Genomic DNA, 16,882 nt, shown 5'->3' with positions numbered 1-16,882 from the left:
AATTTATGGGAATTTTTGTAGGGATTTTATTGGGATTTATGGGAATTTTTGATGGAATTTTTGGGAATTTTTTGAGGGTTTTCTTGGGATTTATGGGAATTTTTGTTGGGAATTTATTGGGATTTATGGGAATTTTTGGTGGAGTTTTTAGGAATTTTTGGGTCATTTATTGGGACTTTATGGTTAGATATTTGGGAATTTTTGGGGGAGGATTTTCTTGGGATTTATGGGAATTTTTATTAGAATTTGTGGGAATTTTTGGAGGTTTTTATTGGAATCAATGGGACATTTCTTGGGGGATTTTATTGGGATTTATGGGAACTTTTAGTGGAGTTTGTGGGAATTTTTATTGGGATTTATGGGACATTTTTGATGGAATTTGTGGGAATTTTTGTAGGGATTTTATTGGGATTTATGGAAATTTTTGGTGGAATTTGTGGGAATTTTTCGAGGATTTTAATTGGGATTTATGGGAATTCTTAGTGGAGTTTTTGGGAATTTTTCTTGGGTTTTTATTGTAATTGATGGGAATTTTTTGGAGGGATTTTATTGGGATTTATGGGAATTTTTGGTGGAATTTTTGGGAATTTTTCGAGGGTTTTCTTGGGATTTATGGGAATATTTGGAGGAGTTTGTGGGAATTTTTGGAGGGGTTTATTGAGAGTTTTTGGTTGGGATTTTGGGAATTTTAGGGGGAGGATTTTATTGGGATTTATGGGAATTTTTGATAGGATTTTTCGAGGGTTTTCTTGGGATTTATGGGAATTTTTGATGGAATTTGTGGGATTTTTTAGGGGATTTTAATTGGGATTTATGGGAATTTTTGTTGGAATTTTTGGGAATTTTTGGGTCATTTATTGGGACTTTTTGGTTGGGTTTTTGGGAATTTTTGGGGGAGGATTTTCTTGGGATTTACGGGAATTTTTGTAGGAAATTTTTTGGGATTTATGGGACATTAAATTAATAATGGGGAATTTAGTAATAAATACAGGATTTAGTAATAAAATTTAATAATTGAGAATTAATTAAAATTCAATAATAAAGTTCTACTAAATCAAGATGTTAAATTAATAATGGGGAATTTAGAAATAAATAGAGAATGCAATTATAACATTTAATAATTAAGAATTAATTAAAATTCAGTAATAAAGTTTAACTAAATCAGGATATTAAATTAATAATTGGGAATTTAATAATAAATAGAAAATTTAGTAATAAAATTTAATAATAGAGAATTTAATACTGAACAATTCATTAATAAAGTTCAACTAAATCAGGATATTAAATTAATAATGGGAAATTTAATAATAATAAATAGAGAATTTAATAATAAAATTCAGTCATTAATTAAATCGGGATATTAAATTAATAATGGGAAATTTAATAATAAACAGAGAAATTAATACCAGAAAATCTAATAAATATTAAATAAATCATTAAATTAATAATGGGGAATTTAGTAATAAAAGCCGAATTTAGTAATAAAATTTAATAATAGAGAATTAATTAAAATTCAATAATAAACTTCAACTAAATCAGGATATTAAATTAATAATGGGGAGTTTAATAATAAACAGAGAAATTAATAATAAAATTCAATAACAGAATAGATTGTTAAGAACCAATATTAATCAATATCAGTTAATTAATAATTAATCAATTAATCACTCTCGGCAGGGCCGGCTCTCCCTGGCTGACGGCTCCGTGCAGGCAACGCCGTGAGTGAGGAAATCTGGGAATTGTGGGGATCCCTGGGATCCATCTGGGATCTCTGGGAATTCTGGGCTGGGATCCTTGGGAATTCCAGGGACTCTTCCCGATGGGTTCTGGGTCCATCCAAGATCCCTGGGAATTCTGGGGGTGCCTCTGGATCCATCTGGGATCTCTGGGAATTCCAGGCTGGGATCCTTGGGAATTCCAGGGGCTCTTCCTGAGGGGTTTTGGGTCCATACAGATCCTTGGGAATTCCAGGCTGGGATCTTTGGGAATTCTGGGAGTGCTTCCTGAGGGGTTCTGGGTCCATCCAGGATCCTTGGGAATTCTGGGCTGGAATTCTTGGGAATTCCAGGGGCTCTTCCCGAGGGGCTCCGGGTCCATCCCTGTGCAGATTCCAGGCTGGGAATTTGGGAAGAACACGGAAAATCCCAATCCCGGCTCCTTTTCCAGGCAGCTGGGCCTGAAGGAATTCCCGGTGGAGAAGAGATGGGCGGGAATCTTCCAGCAATTCCAGGAATTTCTCCATTCCGGCTGCAAGGAGGAAACCGAGGAATTTTTCACGGGATTCCACATCCAAACGGGCAAGGAGCTGAGGAAATCCCGGGAATTCCTGTTCAGCCAGGGGTATGGAGCAAATCCTGGGAATTCCCGAGGAAATCCTGGGAATTCCTGAGGAAATCCTGGGAATTCCTGAGAAAATCCTGGGAATTCCTGAGAAAATCCCGGGAATTCCTATTGGGCCAGGGGTATGGAGGGTATCCTGGGAATTCCTGCGGAAATCCTGGGAAATCCTGAGAAAATCCTGGGAATTCCTGAGGAAACCCTGGGAATTTCTGAGGAAATTCCAGGAATCCCTGAGAAAATCCTGGGAATTCCTGTTCAGCCAGGGGTATGGAGGGAATCCTGGGAATTCCTGAAAAAATCCTGGGAACTCCTGAGGAAATCATGGGAATTCCTAAGGAAATCCTGGGAATTCCTGGGGATATCCTGGGAATTCCTGTCCTGTCAAAGAGGAAATCCCGAGAATTCCTGAGGAAATCCTGGGAATCCCTGAGAAATCCCATGAATCTCTGACAAAATCCTGGGAATCTCAGAGGAAATTCCAGGAATTCCTGTTGGGCCAAAGAGGAAATCCTGGAAATTCCTGAGAAAATCCTGGGAATTCCTGTTCTGCCAGAGGTACTGAGGGAATCCCGGAAATCTCTGATGAAATCCTGGGAATCCCTGAGGAGATCCCTGGGAATCCCTGACACAATTCCAGGAATCCCAGAGGAAATCCTGGAAATCTTGTCCTTTCAAAGAGGAAATCCTGGGAATCTCTGGGAAAATCCTGAGAATCCCTGACAAAATCCCAGGAATCCGTGAGGAAATCCTGGGAATCCCTGAGGAAATCCCGAGAATTCCTGAGGAAATCCTGGAAACTCTTGAGAAAATCCTGGAAATCCCTGAGGAGATCCCTGGAATCCCTGAAGAAATCCCGGGAATCCCGTCCATCCCAAGGATTCCCTCATTCCCATCCAGGGCTCCGCTGCCATTCCAGGAATTTTCCGGCTCCTCCGGCTCTGGAGGAATTTCCCAGCCCAGCTGAGCCCAAATCCAGGAGATTCCCAGGGATTTCCGGGATTTTTCCCGTCCCTCTGGAATTTTCTGGGTTCTCTTTTCCGTTCTCACTTCCCGGTTTTCCAGAGGCGCCGAGGAGCTCTCCTGGAGAAACGGGAATTTCCCGGAGGAGCTGGGCCGGGAGCCGGAGGCGCTCCGGAGATTCCTGGAGAAGGTAAAAACGGGAATGATTCCCAAATCTAAATGATCGATGTTCCCTAATTAATCGGTTATTAATAAATGATTTAATGGAATAATTAAATATGAAAATGTTTAATATTTAATTAAGGAATTAAATGTTCCATTAGAATGGAATAATGAAAATTAATTTATTAAAAATAGTAAATTATTAATAAATAAATAAATTAAATATATAATTTTAATAATTAAATATTTAAATATTTCCTATTTAATTAAGTAATTAAATGTGCCATTAAAATCGAATAATGAAAATTAATTTTTTTAAAATATTAAATTATTAATTAATTAATGAAATAATTAAATATTTCAATTTAATAATTAAATAGTTAAATATTTCATATTTATTAAAGTAACTGAATGTTCCATTAAAATGGAATCATGAAAATTAACATTTAAAAAAAAAAACTAATTAATTAATTAATTAAATTTAATAATTAAATCGTTAAATATTTCCTATTTAATTAAGTAATTAAATGTTCCATTAAAATGGAATAATGAAAATTAATTTTTAAAAAATATTAACTTATTAATGAATGAATGAATGAATGAAATATTTCAATTTAATAATTAAATAGATAAATATTTGCTCTTTAGTTAAGTAATTAAATGTTCCATTGAAATGGAATAATGAAAATCAATTTTTTAAAAAATAGTAATTAATTAATTAATTAATTAATTAATTAAATATGTCAATTTAATAATTAAATAGTTAAATATTTCATATTTAAATAAGTAATTAAATGTTCCATTAAAATGGAATCATGGAATAAATTAATTTGTTTAAAAAATTTATTTAATTAAGAATTTAATTTATTAAATTAAATAATTTTTTCAATTTAATCATTAAACATTTAATATTTAACATTTAATTTAAAAATTGATTATTAATTAATAATTCATTAATAATTCAGTTTAATAAATTAAATAATTGTTTTAATTTTATGATTCAATATTCAATATGTCATAATTAAATAATTACACATTCCATCAGAATGGAACAATGGAATAAATTAAATTTTGTAAAAAAATATTAAATTAATAATTCAGTTTAATAAACCATATAAATAATTATTCCAATTTAATAATTGGATATGAAATGTTTCATATTTAATTAAATAATTAAATATTCCATAAAGATGGAATAATGGAATAAATTAATTTTTAAAAAAATATATTAAGTTAATAAATGAATTTAATAAATAAAATTATAGAGAAAATAAGAAATAAACTCATAAATAATATAATATAATATAATATAATATAATATAATATAATATAATATAATATAATATAATATAATATAATATAATATAATATAATATAATATAATATAATATAATATAATATAATATAATATAATATATAATATAATATAATATAATATAATATAATATAATATAATATAATGCAATTAATAGAATAGACTATGTTAATATAATACAATATTCCATACCATAACATAATATTTAAGATAAATTAATAACTAATAATTAATTTCATTTAATTTATTAAAAATTCAATTAATTAATTCAATAATTAATTGAAGCCCAATTAAGACCCCCTAATTCCCAGACCCAGCCATTCCCAACCTCTTTCCCTCCCCCCTTCTCCCTCCAGAACATCCCAAAAACCCCAGCGGGAACCCAAAGCGTGGACAAATCCCAAATCCCCCCGGAGAGTTCCCGAGGAATTCCTCCCATTCCTGCTGCTCCCTTTGGATTCCCAGACTCAAATCCCAAATCCCCCCAAGAATTCCATCGGAATTCCGGCCATTCCCGCTGCTCCCTTTGGCTTTCCGAGGCTCTAATCCCAAATCCCCCCAAGAATTCCATCGGAATTCCGGCCATCCCCACTTCTCCCTTTGGATTCTGAGGCTCAAATCCCAAATCTCCCTGAGAATTCCCGAGGAATTTCAGCCATTCCTGCTGCTCCCTTTGGCTCCGCAGGCTCAAATCCCAAATCCCCCCGAGAATTCCATCAGAATTCCATTTGAATTCCAGTCATTCCCGCTTCTCCCTTTGGATTCTGAGGCTCAAATCCCAAATCCCCCTGAGAATTCCCGAGGAATTCCATTGGAATTCCACCCATTCCTGGTATTCCTGTTGTCCCTGCAGGCTCAAATCCAAACCCCCCTGAGAATTCCATCAGAATTCGATTGGAATTCCTCCCATTCCCTCTATTCCCTTTGGATTCCCAGACTCAAATCCCAACTGCCCAAGAATTCCATCAGAATTCCGGCCATTCCCGCTTCTCCCTTTGGATTCTGAGGCTCAAATCCCAAATCTCCCTGAGAATTCCCGCTGCTCCCTTTGGCTTTCCAAGGCTCAAATCCCAACTCCCCTGAGAATTCCATCAGAATTCCATTGGAATTCTGCCCATTCCTTCTATTCCCTTTGGATTCCCAAGCTGAAATCCCAAATCTCTCAGAGAATTCCTGAGGAATTCTGGCCATTCCCTCTTCTCCCTTTGGCTTTCCCAGGCTCAAATCCCAAATCCCCCTGAGAATTCCATCAGAATTCCATTGGAATTCCGCCCATTCCCGCTGCTCCCTTTGGCTTCACAGGCTCAAATCCCCCCGAGAATTCCATCAGAATTCCGGCCATCCCCTTCTCCCTTTGGATTCTGAGGCTCAAATCCCAAATCTCCCAGAGAATTCCTGAGGAATTCTGGCCATTCCCGCTGCTCCCTTTGGCTCCACAGGCTCAAATCCCAAATCCCTCCAACCCAGGGGAATTCCATTTGAATTCCGGCCATTGCCACTGTTCCCTTTGGATTCCCAGACTCAAATCCCAAACCTCCCTCAGAATTCCATCAAAATTCCATTGGAATTCCGCCCATTCCCGGTATTCCTGTTGGCTTTTCCAGGCTCAAATCCCAAATCCCCCCCAAGAATTCCGTTGGAATTCCAGCCATTCCCGGTATTCCCGATGTCCCCGTAGGCTCAAATCCCAAATTCCCCCGAGAATTCCATCAGAATTCCATTGGAATTCTGCCCATTCCCGGTATTCCTGTTGGCTTTCCCAGGCTCAAATCCCAAATCCCCCTGAGAATTCCATCAGAATTCCATTGGAATTCCGCCCATTCCCCGTATTCCCGCTGTCCCCCCAGGCTCTGCGCTGTCCCCGGCACCCCCTGGGGAAGCTGCTCCGGGCTCTGGGCTCCGCATTCCAGGCCTCGTATTCCGGGCCCGGCTCCAGCCGGCTCCTGCTGGGAATGGCGCAGGCCGAGGTGCAGCTGTACGCCCGGAAAATCTGGGAATTCGCCCGGTGAGTCCGGGATGGGGGATGGGAAGGGCGGGATTGGGAATTCGGGGAGTTTTGGGGAGGGTTTTGGGGAGGTTTTGGGGAATTTTGCAGAATTTTTGGGAGTTTTTGGGAGTTTTTTTGGAGTTTGGGGAGTTTTTGGAAGTTCTTTGGGAATTTCTTGGGAATTCTTGGGAATTTCTGGGAGTTCTTGGGAGTTCTTTGGGAGTTTTGGGAATTTGTGGGAGTTCTTTGGGAATTTTGGGGGAATTTTGGGGAGTTTTGGGGAGGAAAGGAAAGAGTTAAAAGTGGCTGTGCTGCTCAGAGAACTCCAGGAGCTCCTGACTGAGGGGTTTGGGAATTTTGGGATCCAAATCCAAATAATCCCAATCCTGATCTCAATCCCAATCCCAATTCCAATAATCCAAATCCAAATAATCCAATGCCAATAATCCAAATAATCCCAATCCAAATAATCCCAATAATCCCAATAATCCAAACCCCAATCCCAATCCTGATCCCGATCCCAATTCCAATAATCAAAAAAAATCCAATCCAAAAAATCCCAATAATCACATTCCTGATCCAAATTCCAATCCAAATAATCTGAATAATCCAAATAATCCAATTCCGAATCCCGATCCCAATAATCCCAATCCAAATAAACCATTCCCAATAATCCAAATAATCCCAATCCAAATAACCCAAATAATCCCAATCCAAATAATTCCAATCCAAATAATCCCAATCCCGATCTTGATCCCAATCCTGATCCAAATAATCCCAATACAAATCCCAATCCCAATAATCCCAATAATCCAAATAATCCAAATCAAAATAATCAAAAAAATCCCAATCCCAATAATCCTAATAATCCAAATAATCCCAATAATCCGAATAATCCGAATAATCCGAATAATACAAATAATCCCAATAATCCGAATAATCCCAATATTCCTAATAATCCAAATAATCCCAATCACAATAATCAAAAAAATTCCAATCCCAATAATCCCAATCCAAAAAATCCCAATTCCAATCCCAATCCCAATAATCTGAATAATCCAAATCCTAATCCTGATCTCAATCCCAATCCTGATCCAAATAATCCCAATTCCAATCCAAATACCCCAATAATCCCAATAATCCCAATAATCCATATAATCCAAATAATCCAAATCCCAATCCTGATCCTATTAATCCAAATCCCAATCCCGATCCAAATAATCCAAATAATCCCAGTAATCCCAGTAATTCAAGTAATTCCAATAATCCAAATAATCCCAATCCAAATCCCAAAATCCCAATAACCCAAATAATCCCAATAATCCAAATAATCCAAATAATCCCAATAATCCAAATAATCCAAATAATTCCAATAATCCAAATAATCCCAGGTTTCTCCCAGCCCCATCTAACCCCTCCCTGATTTCCAGGATCAGCCCCACATTCCCGGGAATTCCCTCCCAACCCCTCCCATCCACCAATTCCTTCCCAACCCATTCCAAACCCTCTGGAATTCCATAGAAATCCTGGAATTCTCCCCGTTCCCGCCGGAATTCCCAGGATTTTCTCCCCTCTCCCCCTGGGCCGGCTCCTCCTTTGGGAACAAATCCCGAGGAATTCCCGGGAAGGAGCTGATCCCGGATTTTCCTTTTCCAGAGCTTTTCTCCGGCTGCCCTCGGACGACGTCGATCCCAGGTCGGTGCCACCTCCGGAAATTCCCGCTCATCCCTTGGGAATTCCCAGGGAATTCCGGGAATTCTGGAATTTCCCCATCCGGCTCCTCCTCCTCCCATTCCGGAGCCGGAAAACTCGGAATAAAAAGCGGGAAAAATTCTGGGAATGCGGCTTTGGGATTTGAGGATGGAGGAGCCGAGGTTTGGTTCCGCTCCGGGATTTTCCAGGGATTTTTCCCAAAAATCCCGGAAAGACAAAGAGCTCCAAATGGATTTCCTGGAGCTGCTGGGATTCCTTGGGAATGGCTTGGAAAAACGGCTGGGAATTTCCCAGGTGCTCCGGGTTTTTCCTGGGAATTTCCTGGAGACCTCCAGGTTCTCCAGATGTTTCCCACGGAATTTCCTGGAATTTTTTCCCAAGGAATTTCCTGGAGACCTCCAAGTTCTCCAGACATTTCCCATGGAATTTCCTGGAGATCTCCAGGTTCTCCAGATGTTTCCCATGGAATTTCCTGGAATTTTTTCCCAAGGAATTTCCTGGAGATTTCCTGGAGCTCCAGAACTTTCCTGGTGATTCTGGAGATCTCCTGGAGCTCCTGGTTTTTTTTCCTATGGAATTTCCTGTTGTTCCAGGTTTTCCCATGGAATTTCATGGACACCTCCAGGTTTTCCCAGTGAAATTCCTGGAGATCTCCAGGTTCTCCAGACGTTTCCCATGGAATTTCCTGGAATTTTTTTCCAGGGGAATTTTCTGGAGATCTCCTGGTGCTCCTGATTTTTTTTCCTATGGAATTTCCTGGACATCTCCAGATGCTCCAGGTTTTTCCCAAGAACTCTGGAGATCTCCAGGGGCTTCAGGTTTTCCCAGAGAATTTCCTGGAGCTCTCCTGGTGCTCCAGGATTATCCCATGGAATTTCCCGGTTCTCCAGGATTTTCCCATGGAATTTCCTGGAGCTCTCCTGTTTCTCCAGGATTTTCCCCTGAAATTTCCCGTTTCTCCAGCTTTTTCCCATGGAATTTCCTGGCACTCCAGGATTATCCCATGGAATTTCTTGGAGCTCTCCAGGAGTTTCCCATGGAATTTCCTGGTTCTCCAGGTTTTCCCATTAATTTTTCCAGAGCTTTCCTGGTTCTCCAGGATTTTCCCATGGAATTTTCTGGAGCTCCAGGTTTTTCCTGATGAATTTCTCAGAGCTCTCCTGGTTCTCCAGGATTTTCCCATGGAATTTCCAGGAGCTCTCCTGGTTCTCCAGGATTTTCCCATGGAATTTCCAGGAGCTCTCCTGGTTCTCCAGGATTTTCCCATGGAATTTCCTGGTGCTCCAGGTTTTCCGATGGAATTTCCCGGTTCTCCAGAATTTTCCCATGGAATTTCCCGGAGCTCCCTCCCTTCTCCATCTCCTCCAGGATCCATTCCCTCCCCCCAACCCCTTCCCCGTCCCCTCCCGGTAAACCCACCCGGAATTCCTTTGGAAAATCCCAATTTTTTTTCCGTGTTTTTCGCAGGGGCTCCGGGCCGGTGCTGCCGCTGATCCTGGCCAGGTTTTACCCGGAGCTCTCGGTGCTTTACCTGCTCCAGCACCAGCGCCAGGACGAGCTCTACAGCCAAGGAATTCGGGAGCTGAGCCAATTCCCGGATTTCCAGCTCCTGGAATTCCTGGGAGTGCAGAAGTGAGCGGAATTCCCGCGTGAAAAATCCCGGGAAGGTTCAGTGCTCCGAGGGGGTTTTATTTTTCTGGAGGAATTCCCGTTCCGGAAGGGTTTGTTTGGGAGGTGTTGTTATCCTGGTTTGTATTCTGGGATTTTTATTTTTTTGGGGGGAATTCCTGAATTTTTTTGCTGTAAATTATCCTGAAATTTTGGAGGTCATAAACTTATAAATATGGAAAAATTCCCATTTTTTTTGCTCCAAATTATCCTGAATTTTTAAATTTCAATGATTTCTAAATGTGGGAAAATCCTGAACTTTTTGCTCCAAATTATCCCAAATTTTTGGAAGTCAATGATTTTTAAGTGTGGGAAAATCCTGAATTTTTTGCTCCAAAATATCCCAAATTTATGAATTTATAAATGTGAGAAATTTCCAAATTTTTTGTTCCAAATTATCCCAGATTTTTAAATGTCAATAATTTGTAAATTGTGCAAAAATTCCCAAATCATCCCAAATTTAGAAATATCCATAAATTTATAAATTGGAAAAATTCCTGAATTTTTTTGCTCCAAATTATCCCAAATTTATAAATTTTTAAATGTGAGAAATTCCCAAATTTTTTGTTCCAAATTATCCCAAATTTTTAAATTTCAATGATCTATAAATGTGGGAAAATCCCAAATTTTTTGCTTCAAATTATCCCAAATTTTTGGAAGTCATAAATTTTTAAATGTGGAAAATTCCCAAATTCTTCACCCCAAATTATCCTGAGTTTTTAAATGTCAATAATTTTAAATTTTGGAAAATTCCCGGATTTTTGGGAATTCTCCCAGAGGATTCCTGGGAAAGGGATCCGGGGATGGAATCCCAAGGCTGGAATTCCCAGAAAAATGGATCCATGGGGTGGAATTCCCATGGATGGAATTCCCAAGGAATTGGATCCATGGATGGAATTCCAAATTCCAGGAAAAATGGATCCAAGGATGGAATTCCCATGGACAGAATTCCCAAGGAATTGGATCCACGAGCTGCAATTCCCGGGGAATTGGATCCATGGGATGGAATTCCTAAGGATGGAATTCCTGGGAAAGGGATCCAGGGATGGAATTCCCAGGGATTGAATTCCCAGAAAAATGGATCCATGGGCTGGAATTCCCAAGGAATTAAATCCATGGGATGGAATTCCCAGAAAAATGGATCCATGGGCTGGAATTCCCAAGGAATTAAATCCATGGGATGGAATTCCCAATGAATTGGATCCATGGGCTGGAATTCCCAACGAATTGGATCCATAGGATGGAATTCCCAAGGATGGAATTCCCAGAAAAACGGATCCATGGGCTGGAATTCCCAGGGATTGAATTCCCAAGGAATTGGATCCATGGGATTGAATTCCCAGATTCCCGAGGCTGGAGCAGGGCCGGGAGAGGAGCAAACAGAGGAGATCCCAAGGGATAATTCCTGGAAAATCCCAATCCCAAAGGATTTTCCTGGAATTCCATGGAAAATCCAATTCCTTCCATCCCAGAATTCCCCACTGTCCGTGTCCTATCCCAGAGAAAATTCCAGGATTTTCATGGAATTTCTTTTTCTCCCGCGGGATCGGGAAATCCCAAATCCCAAATTTCCCTTCCCAGGCACCTTTGGCCTCTCCAGGATCCGATCCCGAGCCGGAACCAGGTGAGGAAAAACCGGGAATTCTCGGCCATTCCCGGCTTTCCGTCGATTTCCTTCCCGGATTTCTGGGAATTCCCAGAGGTTTCCGATCTCTTTTCCAGGATTTTTGCTGTTTCCGAGTGGCCACTGAGCGGCTCCAGAGGCTCCTGTGAGACCCCAATTCCCGGGATTTGGGGAATTTTGGGATTTGGGGAATTTTGGGATTTGGGGTTGTTGCGATTTGGGATTTTTGGATTTTGGGGATTTGGGATTTTGGGAATGTGTTGGGAATTTTTTGGGAATTTTTGGGATTTGGGATTTGGGGATTTGGGGTTTTGGGGATTTGAGGATTTGGGGAATTTTGGGGATTTTGGGATTTTTTTTTATTTTTGGGATTTTGAGATTTTGTTGTTTTTTTTTATTTTGGGATTTTGGGGATTTTTTTTGATTTTGGAAATTTTGGGGATTTTTGGAATTTGGGGATTTGGGATTTTTGGGATTTGGGGATATGGGATGTTGGGAATTTGGGGGGAATTTTGGGGGAATTTTTTGGATTTTGGGGATTTGAGGATTTTGGGATTTTTGGGGGATTTTTTTTTTGGATTTTTTTTAAATTTTTTTTTGGTTTTTATTGGATTTTGGGGATTTGGTTTCTGTGCAATTGAATTGCAGGGAATTTTTACTTCCAAAACTCCCCATTCCCAGATTTTCCCATTCCTGGATTTCTTCATTCCCACATTACCCCAATTCCCGGATTTCCCAATTTCCCCATTCCCAATTTCCCCATTCCCAGATTCCTGGGATTTGCCTCGGGGCCAGATGGAATTCCCACGGAATTGGATCCATGGGATGGAATCCAGAGACATCAGGAATGTCCCATCCCAGAAATCCTTTAATCCCTTTTTTTTTTTCCAATTTTTTCTTCCCAATCCCATTTTTCCGGCTTTTCCCGGGTTCTTTGTGCCCACAGCACCACGGTGGATCCCAGGGAAAAGCTGGAATTCCATCCTGGAAATCCCAGAAATTTCCCCTCCCACAAACCCCAATTTCATCCCAGATTTTTTCCTTAGATTTATTCCCAGTCCCATTTTCCCTGTTTTTCCCATTTTTCCAATTTTTCCCCATTTTCCCCTATTTTTTCCTGTTTTTTTCCCATTTTCCCTGTTTTTCCCCATTTTTCCCCATTTCCCCCATTTTCCCATTTTTTCCCATTTCCCCCCATTTTTTCCTTTTTTCTCATTTTTTCTCAATTTTTCCCCATTTTCCCCCATTTTTCCCACTTTCCCCCCATTTTTTCTCCTTTTCTCACTGTTTTCCCCTGTTTTTTTCCCCATTTTTCCCTATTTTTCCCTTTTTGTTCTCATTTTTTTCCCATTTTCCCCCAGTTTTTCCCCCATTTTTCCCTGTTTTTTTCCCATTTTTCCTGATTTTCCCCCGTTTTCCCCCCAAATTTTCCCCAGATTTTCCCCATTTTCCCCATTTTTTCCCTGATATTCCTATTTTCCCCATTTTTCCAGTTTATTACCCATTTTTCCCCATTTTTTCCCATTTTCCCCCATTTTTCCCACTGTTTTTCCGGCAGCACCACGGTGGATCCCAAGGAAAAGCTGGAATTCCATCCTGGAAATCCCAGGAATTTCCCATCCCACAAACCCCAGTTTCATCCCAAATTTTTTCCTTAGATTTATTCCCAATCCCATTTTCCAGGTTTTTCCCATTTTCCCCCATTTTCCCCATTTTCCCCATTTTTCCCTGTTTTTTCTCCATTCTTCCCATTTTTCCCATTTTCTCCCATTTTTCCCCATTTTTTCTCCATTTTTTTCCATATTTTCCCTGATTTCCCCATTTTCCCCCATTTTCCCCATTTTTCCCTGTTTTTTCCCCATTATTCCAGTTTTTTCCCATTTTTCCCCATTTCCCCTTTTTTCCAATTTTTTCCTGTTTTTCCCCCATTTTCCCCTGTTTTTTCCCATTTTTTCCTGCTTTTTCCCATTTTCCCCATATTTTCCCCATTTTCCTGTTTTTCCCCATTTTTTCCTCCATTTTTTTCCCATTTTCCCTCTTTTTCCTCATTTTTTCCCATTTTTCTCCAGTTTTTTTCCTGCTTTTTTCCCTGTTTTTTTCCCCCATTTTCCCCACATTTTTTTCCCCATTTTTCACTGGATTTCCCCCATTTTCCCGCTGTTTTTCCCCATTTTCCCTGGATTTTCCCCATTTTCCTGCTGTTTTTCCCCATTTTCCCTGGATTTTCCCCATTTTCCTGCTGTTTTTCCCCATTTTCCCTGGATTTTCCCCATTTTCCTGCTGTTTTTCCCCATTTTCCCTGGATTTTCCCCATTTTCCTGCTGTTTTTCCCCATTTTCCCTGGATTTTCCCCATTTTCTCCTGTTTTTCCCCCCATTTTCCCCGGATTTTCCCCATTTTCCCGCTGTTTTTCCGGCAGCACCACGGTGGATCCCAAGGAAAAGCTGGAATTCCATCCTGGAAATCCCAGGAATTTCCCATCCCACAAACCCCAGTTTCATCTCAAATTTTCCCCGGATTTTCCCCATTTTCCCCATATTTTTCCCCATTTTCCCCATTTTTCCCCATTTTTTCCCATTTTTCTCCAGTTTTTTTCCTGCTTTTTTCCCTGGGTTTTTCCCCCATTTCCCCCCATTTTTTTCCCCATTTTCCCGCTGTTTTTTCCCATTTCCCCCGGATTTTCCCCATTTTTCCCCTGTTTTTCCCATTTTCCCCGGATTTTCCCCATTTTTCCCGCTGTTTTTCCGGCAGCACCACGGTGGATCCCAAGGAAAAGCTGGAATTCCTGGGCGGCGCCTGCCGGGCTCTGGCGGCTCCGGGCTCGCGGCTCCCGATGGACGAACTCCTGCCCCTGCTGCTCTTCGTGGTGGCCAGAGCCAGGTCCGGGAATTCCCATGGAATTCTGCATTTCCGTGGAATTCTGCATTTCCCATGGAATTCTGCATTTCTGTGGAATTCTGCATTTCCGTGGAATTCTGCATTCCCACCCTCTGGAATTCTGCATTTCCCATGGAATTCTACATTCCTGACCCCCTGGAATTCTGCATTTCCCGTGGAATTCTGCATTCCCGTGGAATTCTGCATTTCCCATGGAATTCTGCATTCCCACCCTCTGGAATTCTGCATTTCCCATGGAATTCTGCATTCCTGACCCTCTGGAATTCTTTCATTCCCTCTGGAATTCTACATTCCTGACCCCCTGGAATTCTGCATTTCCCGTGGAATTCTGCATTTCCATGGAATTCTGCATTTCCCATGGAATTCCACATTCCCAACCCTCTGGAATTCTGCATTTCCTCAGGAATTCTTTCATTCCCAACCCTCTGGAATTCTTTCATTCCCTCTGGAATTCTGCATTTCCTCTGGAATTCTGCATTCCCAACCCTCTGGAATTCTGCATTTCCTCTGGAATTCTTTCATTCCCTCTGGAATTCTGCATTTCCTCTGGAATTCTGCATTCCCAACCCTCTGGAATTCTGCATTTCCTCTGGAATTCTTTCATTCCCTCTGGAATTCTGCATTTCCTCTGGAATTCTGCATTCCCAACCCTCTGGAATTCTTTCATTCCCTCTGTAATTCTTCAATTTCCTCCGAAATTTCATTCCCACCCTCTGGAATTCTGCATTTCCCATTGAATTCTGAATTCCCGACCCTCTGGAATTCTGCATTTCCTCAGGAATTCTTTCATTCCCAACCCTCTGGAATTCTGGATCCACTCTGGAATTCTTTCATTCCTTGCCTCTGGAATTCTTTCATTCCCTCTGGAATTCTGCATCCCTGACCCCCTGGAATTCTTTCATTCCCATGGAATTCTGCATTCCCAACCCTCTGGAATTCTGCATTTCCTCTGGAATTCTTTCATTCCCTCTGGAATTCTTCAATTTCCTCCGAAATTTCATTCCCAACCCTCTGGAATTCTGCATTCCCATGGAATTCTGCATTCCCGACCCTCTAACCCACAATAATTCCCAAATAATAATAATAAATATTCCCAAATTATTTCCCAATAATCCACAAATAATTCCCAAATAATTCCCAATTAATCCCCAAATAATTCCCAATTAATCCCCAATAAATTCCCAATTAATCCCCAATTAATTCCCAAATAATCCCCAATTAATTCCCAAATAATTCCCAATTAATTCTCAAATAAATTCCCAAATAATCCCAAATAATTTCCAACTAATTCTCAAATAAATTCTCAAATAAATTCTCAAATAAATTCCCAATTAATCCCCAATTAATTCCCAATTAATCCCCAAATAATTCCCAATTAATTCCCAAATAATCCCCAATTAATTCCCAATTAATCCCCAATTAATCCCCAAATAATTCCCAATTAATTCTCAAATAAATTCCCAAATAAATTCCCAATTAATTCTCAAATAAATTCCCAATTAATTCTCAAATAAATTCCCAATAAATTCCCAATTAATCCCCAATTAATTCCCAATTAATTCCCAATTAATCCCCAAATAATCCCCAATTAATTCCCAAATCCCAATTAATTCTCAAATAAATTCCCAAATAATTCCAAATAATTCCCAATTAATTCTCAAATAAATTCGCAAATTCCCAATAAATTCCCAATTAATCCCCTGTAAATTCCCAATTAATCCCCAATTAATTCCCAATAAATTCCCAAATAATCCCCAATAATTCCCAAATAATCCCCAATTAATCCCCAATAAATTCCCAATCAATCCCCAATTAATTCCCAAATAATTCCCAAAATAATCCCCAAATAATTTCCCAATTAATCCCCAATCAATCCCCAATTAATTCCCAAATAATTCCCAAAATAATCCCCAAATAAATTCCCAATAAATCCCCAATAAATCCCCAATTAATCCGCAATTAATCTGCAGTTAATCCCCAATTAATCCCCACCCTCTCCACATTCCCGAGAGGTTTTTCCCGGATTTTGGGATTCGGTTTTCCTTAGGATCCAACACCTGGGAGCCGAAATCCACCTGATCCGGGATTTCATGGATCCATCCCAGCAGGGCGGAATGTCAGATTTCCTGCTCACGGCGCTCGAGGTCAGGGAAGTTTTTCCCGGAATTCCTTGGGAATTCCTGGGATCCGCGGGAATTTTCCGGCTGCAAGAGCT

At 40.0% G+C, this 16,882-nt stretch overlaps 1 protein-coding gene across 1 annotated transcript in view; it reads left to right on the top strand.

Annotated features, from left to right (window-relative positions):
- ALS2CL (ALS2 C-terminal like) overlaps window positions 1-16,882 on the top strand; it is a 43,863-nt gene that overhangs the window by 24,464 nt on the left and 2,517 nt on the right. Inside the window, exons 16-25 of the mRNA XM_086867511.1 lie at window positions 1,678-1,718; window positions 2,167-2,340; window positions 3,403-3,490; window positions 6,625-6,782; window positions 8,421-8,459; window positions 9,945-10,109; window positions 11,727-11,769; window positions 11,868-11,914; window positions 14,521-14,649; window positions 16,715-16,811. Coding sequence (XP_086723637.1) covers window positions 1,678-1,718; window positions 2,167-2,340; window positions 3,403-3,490; window positions 6,625-6,782; window positions 8,421-8,459; window positions 9,945-10,109; window positions 11,727-11,769; window positions 11,868-11,914; window positions 14,521-14,649; window positions 16,715-16,811 — 981 coding nt within the window. The remainder of the gene's footprint in view (window positions 1-1,677; window positions 1,719-2,166; window positions 2,341-3,402; window positions 3,491-6,624; window positions 6,783-8,420; window positions 8,460-9,944; window positions 10,110-11,726; window positions 11,770-11,867; window positions 11,915-14,520; window positions 14,650-16,714; window positions 16,812-16,882) is intronic.

This window comes from Cyanistes caeruleus, chromosome 1 (genome assembly GCF_971803275.1).
Source record: "Cyanistes caeruleus chromosome 1, bCyaCae1.hap1.1, whole genome shotgun sequence".
In the NCBI taxonomy this organism is placed as follows: Eukaryota; Metazoa; Chordata; class Aves; order Passeriformes; family Paridae; genus Cyanistes; species Cyanistes caeruleus.
This window is presented reverse-complemented; position numbering and strand designations above follow the sequence as displayed.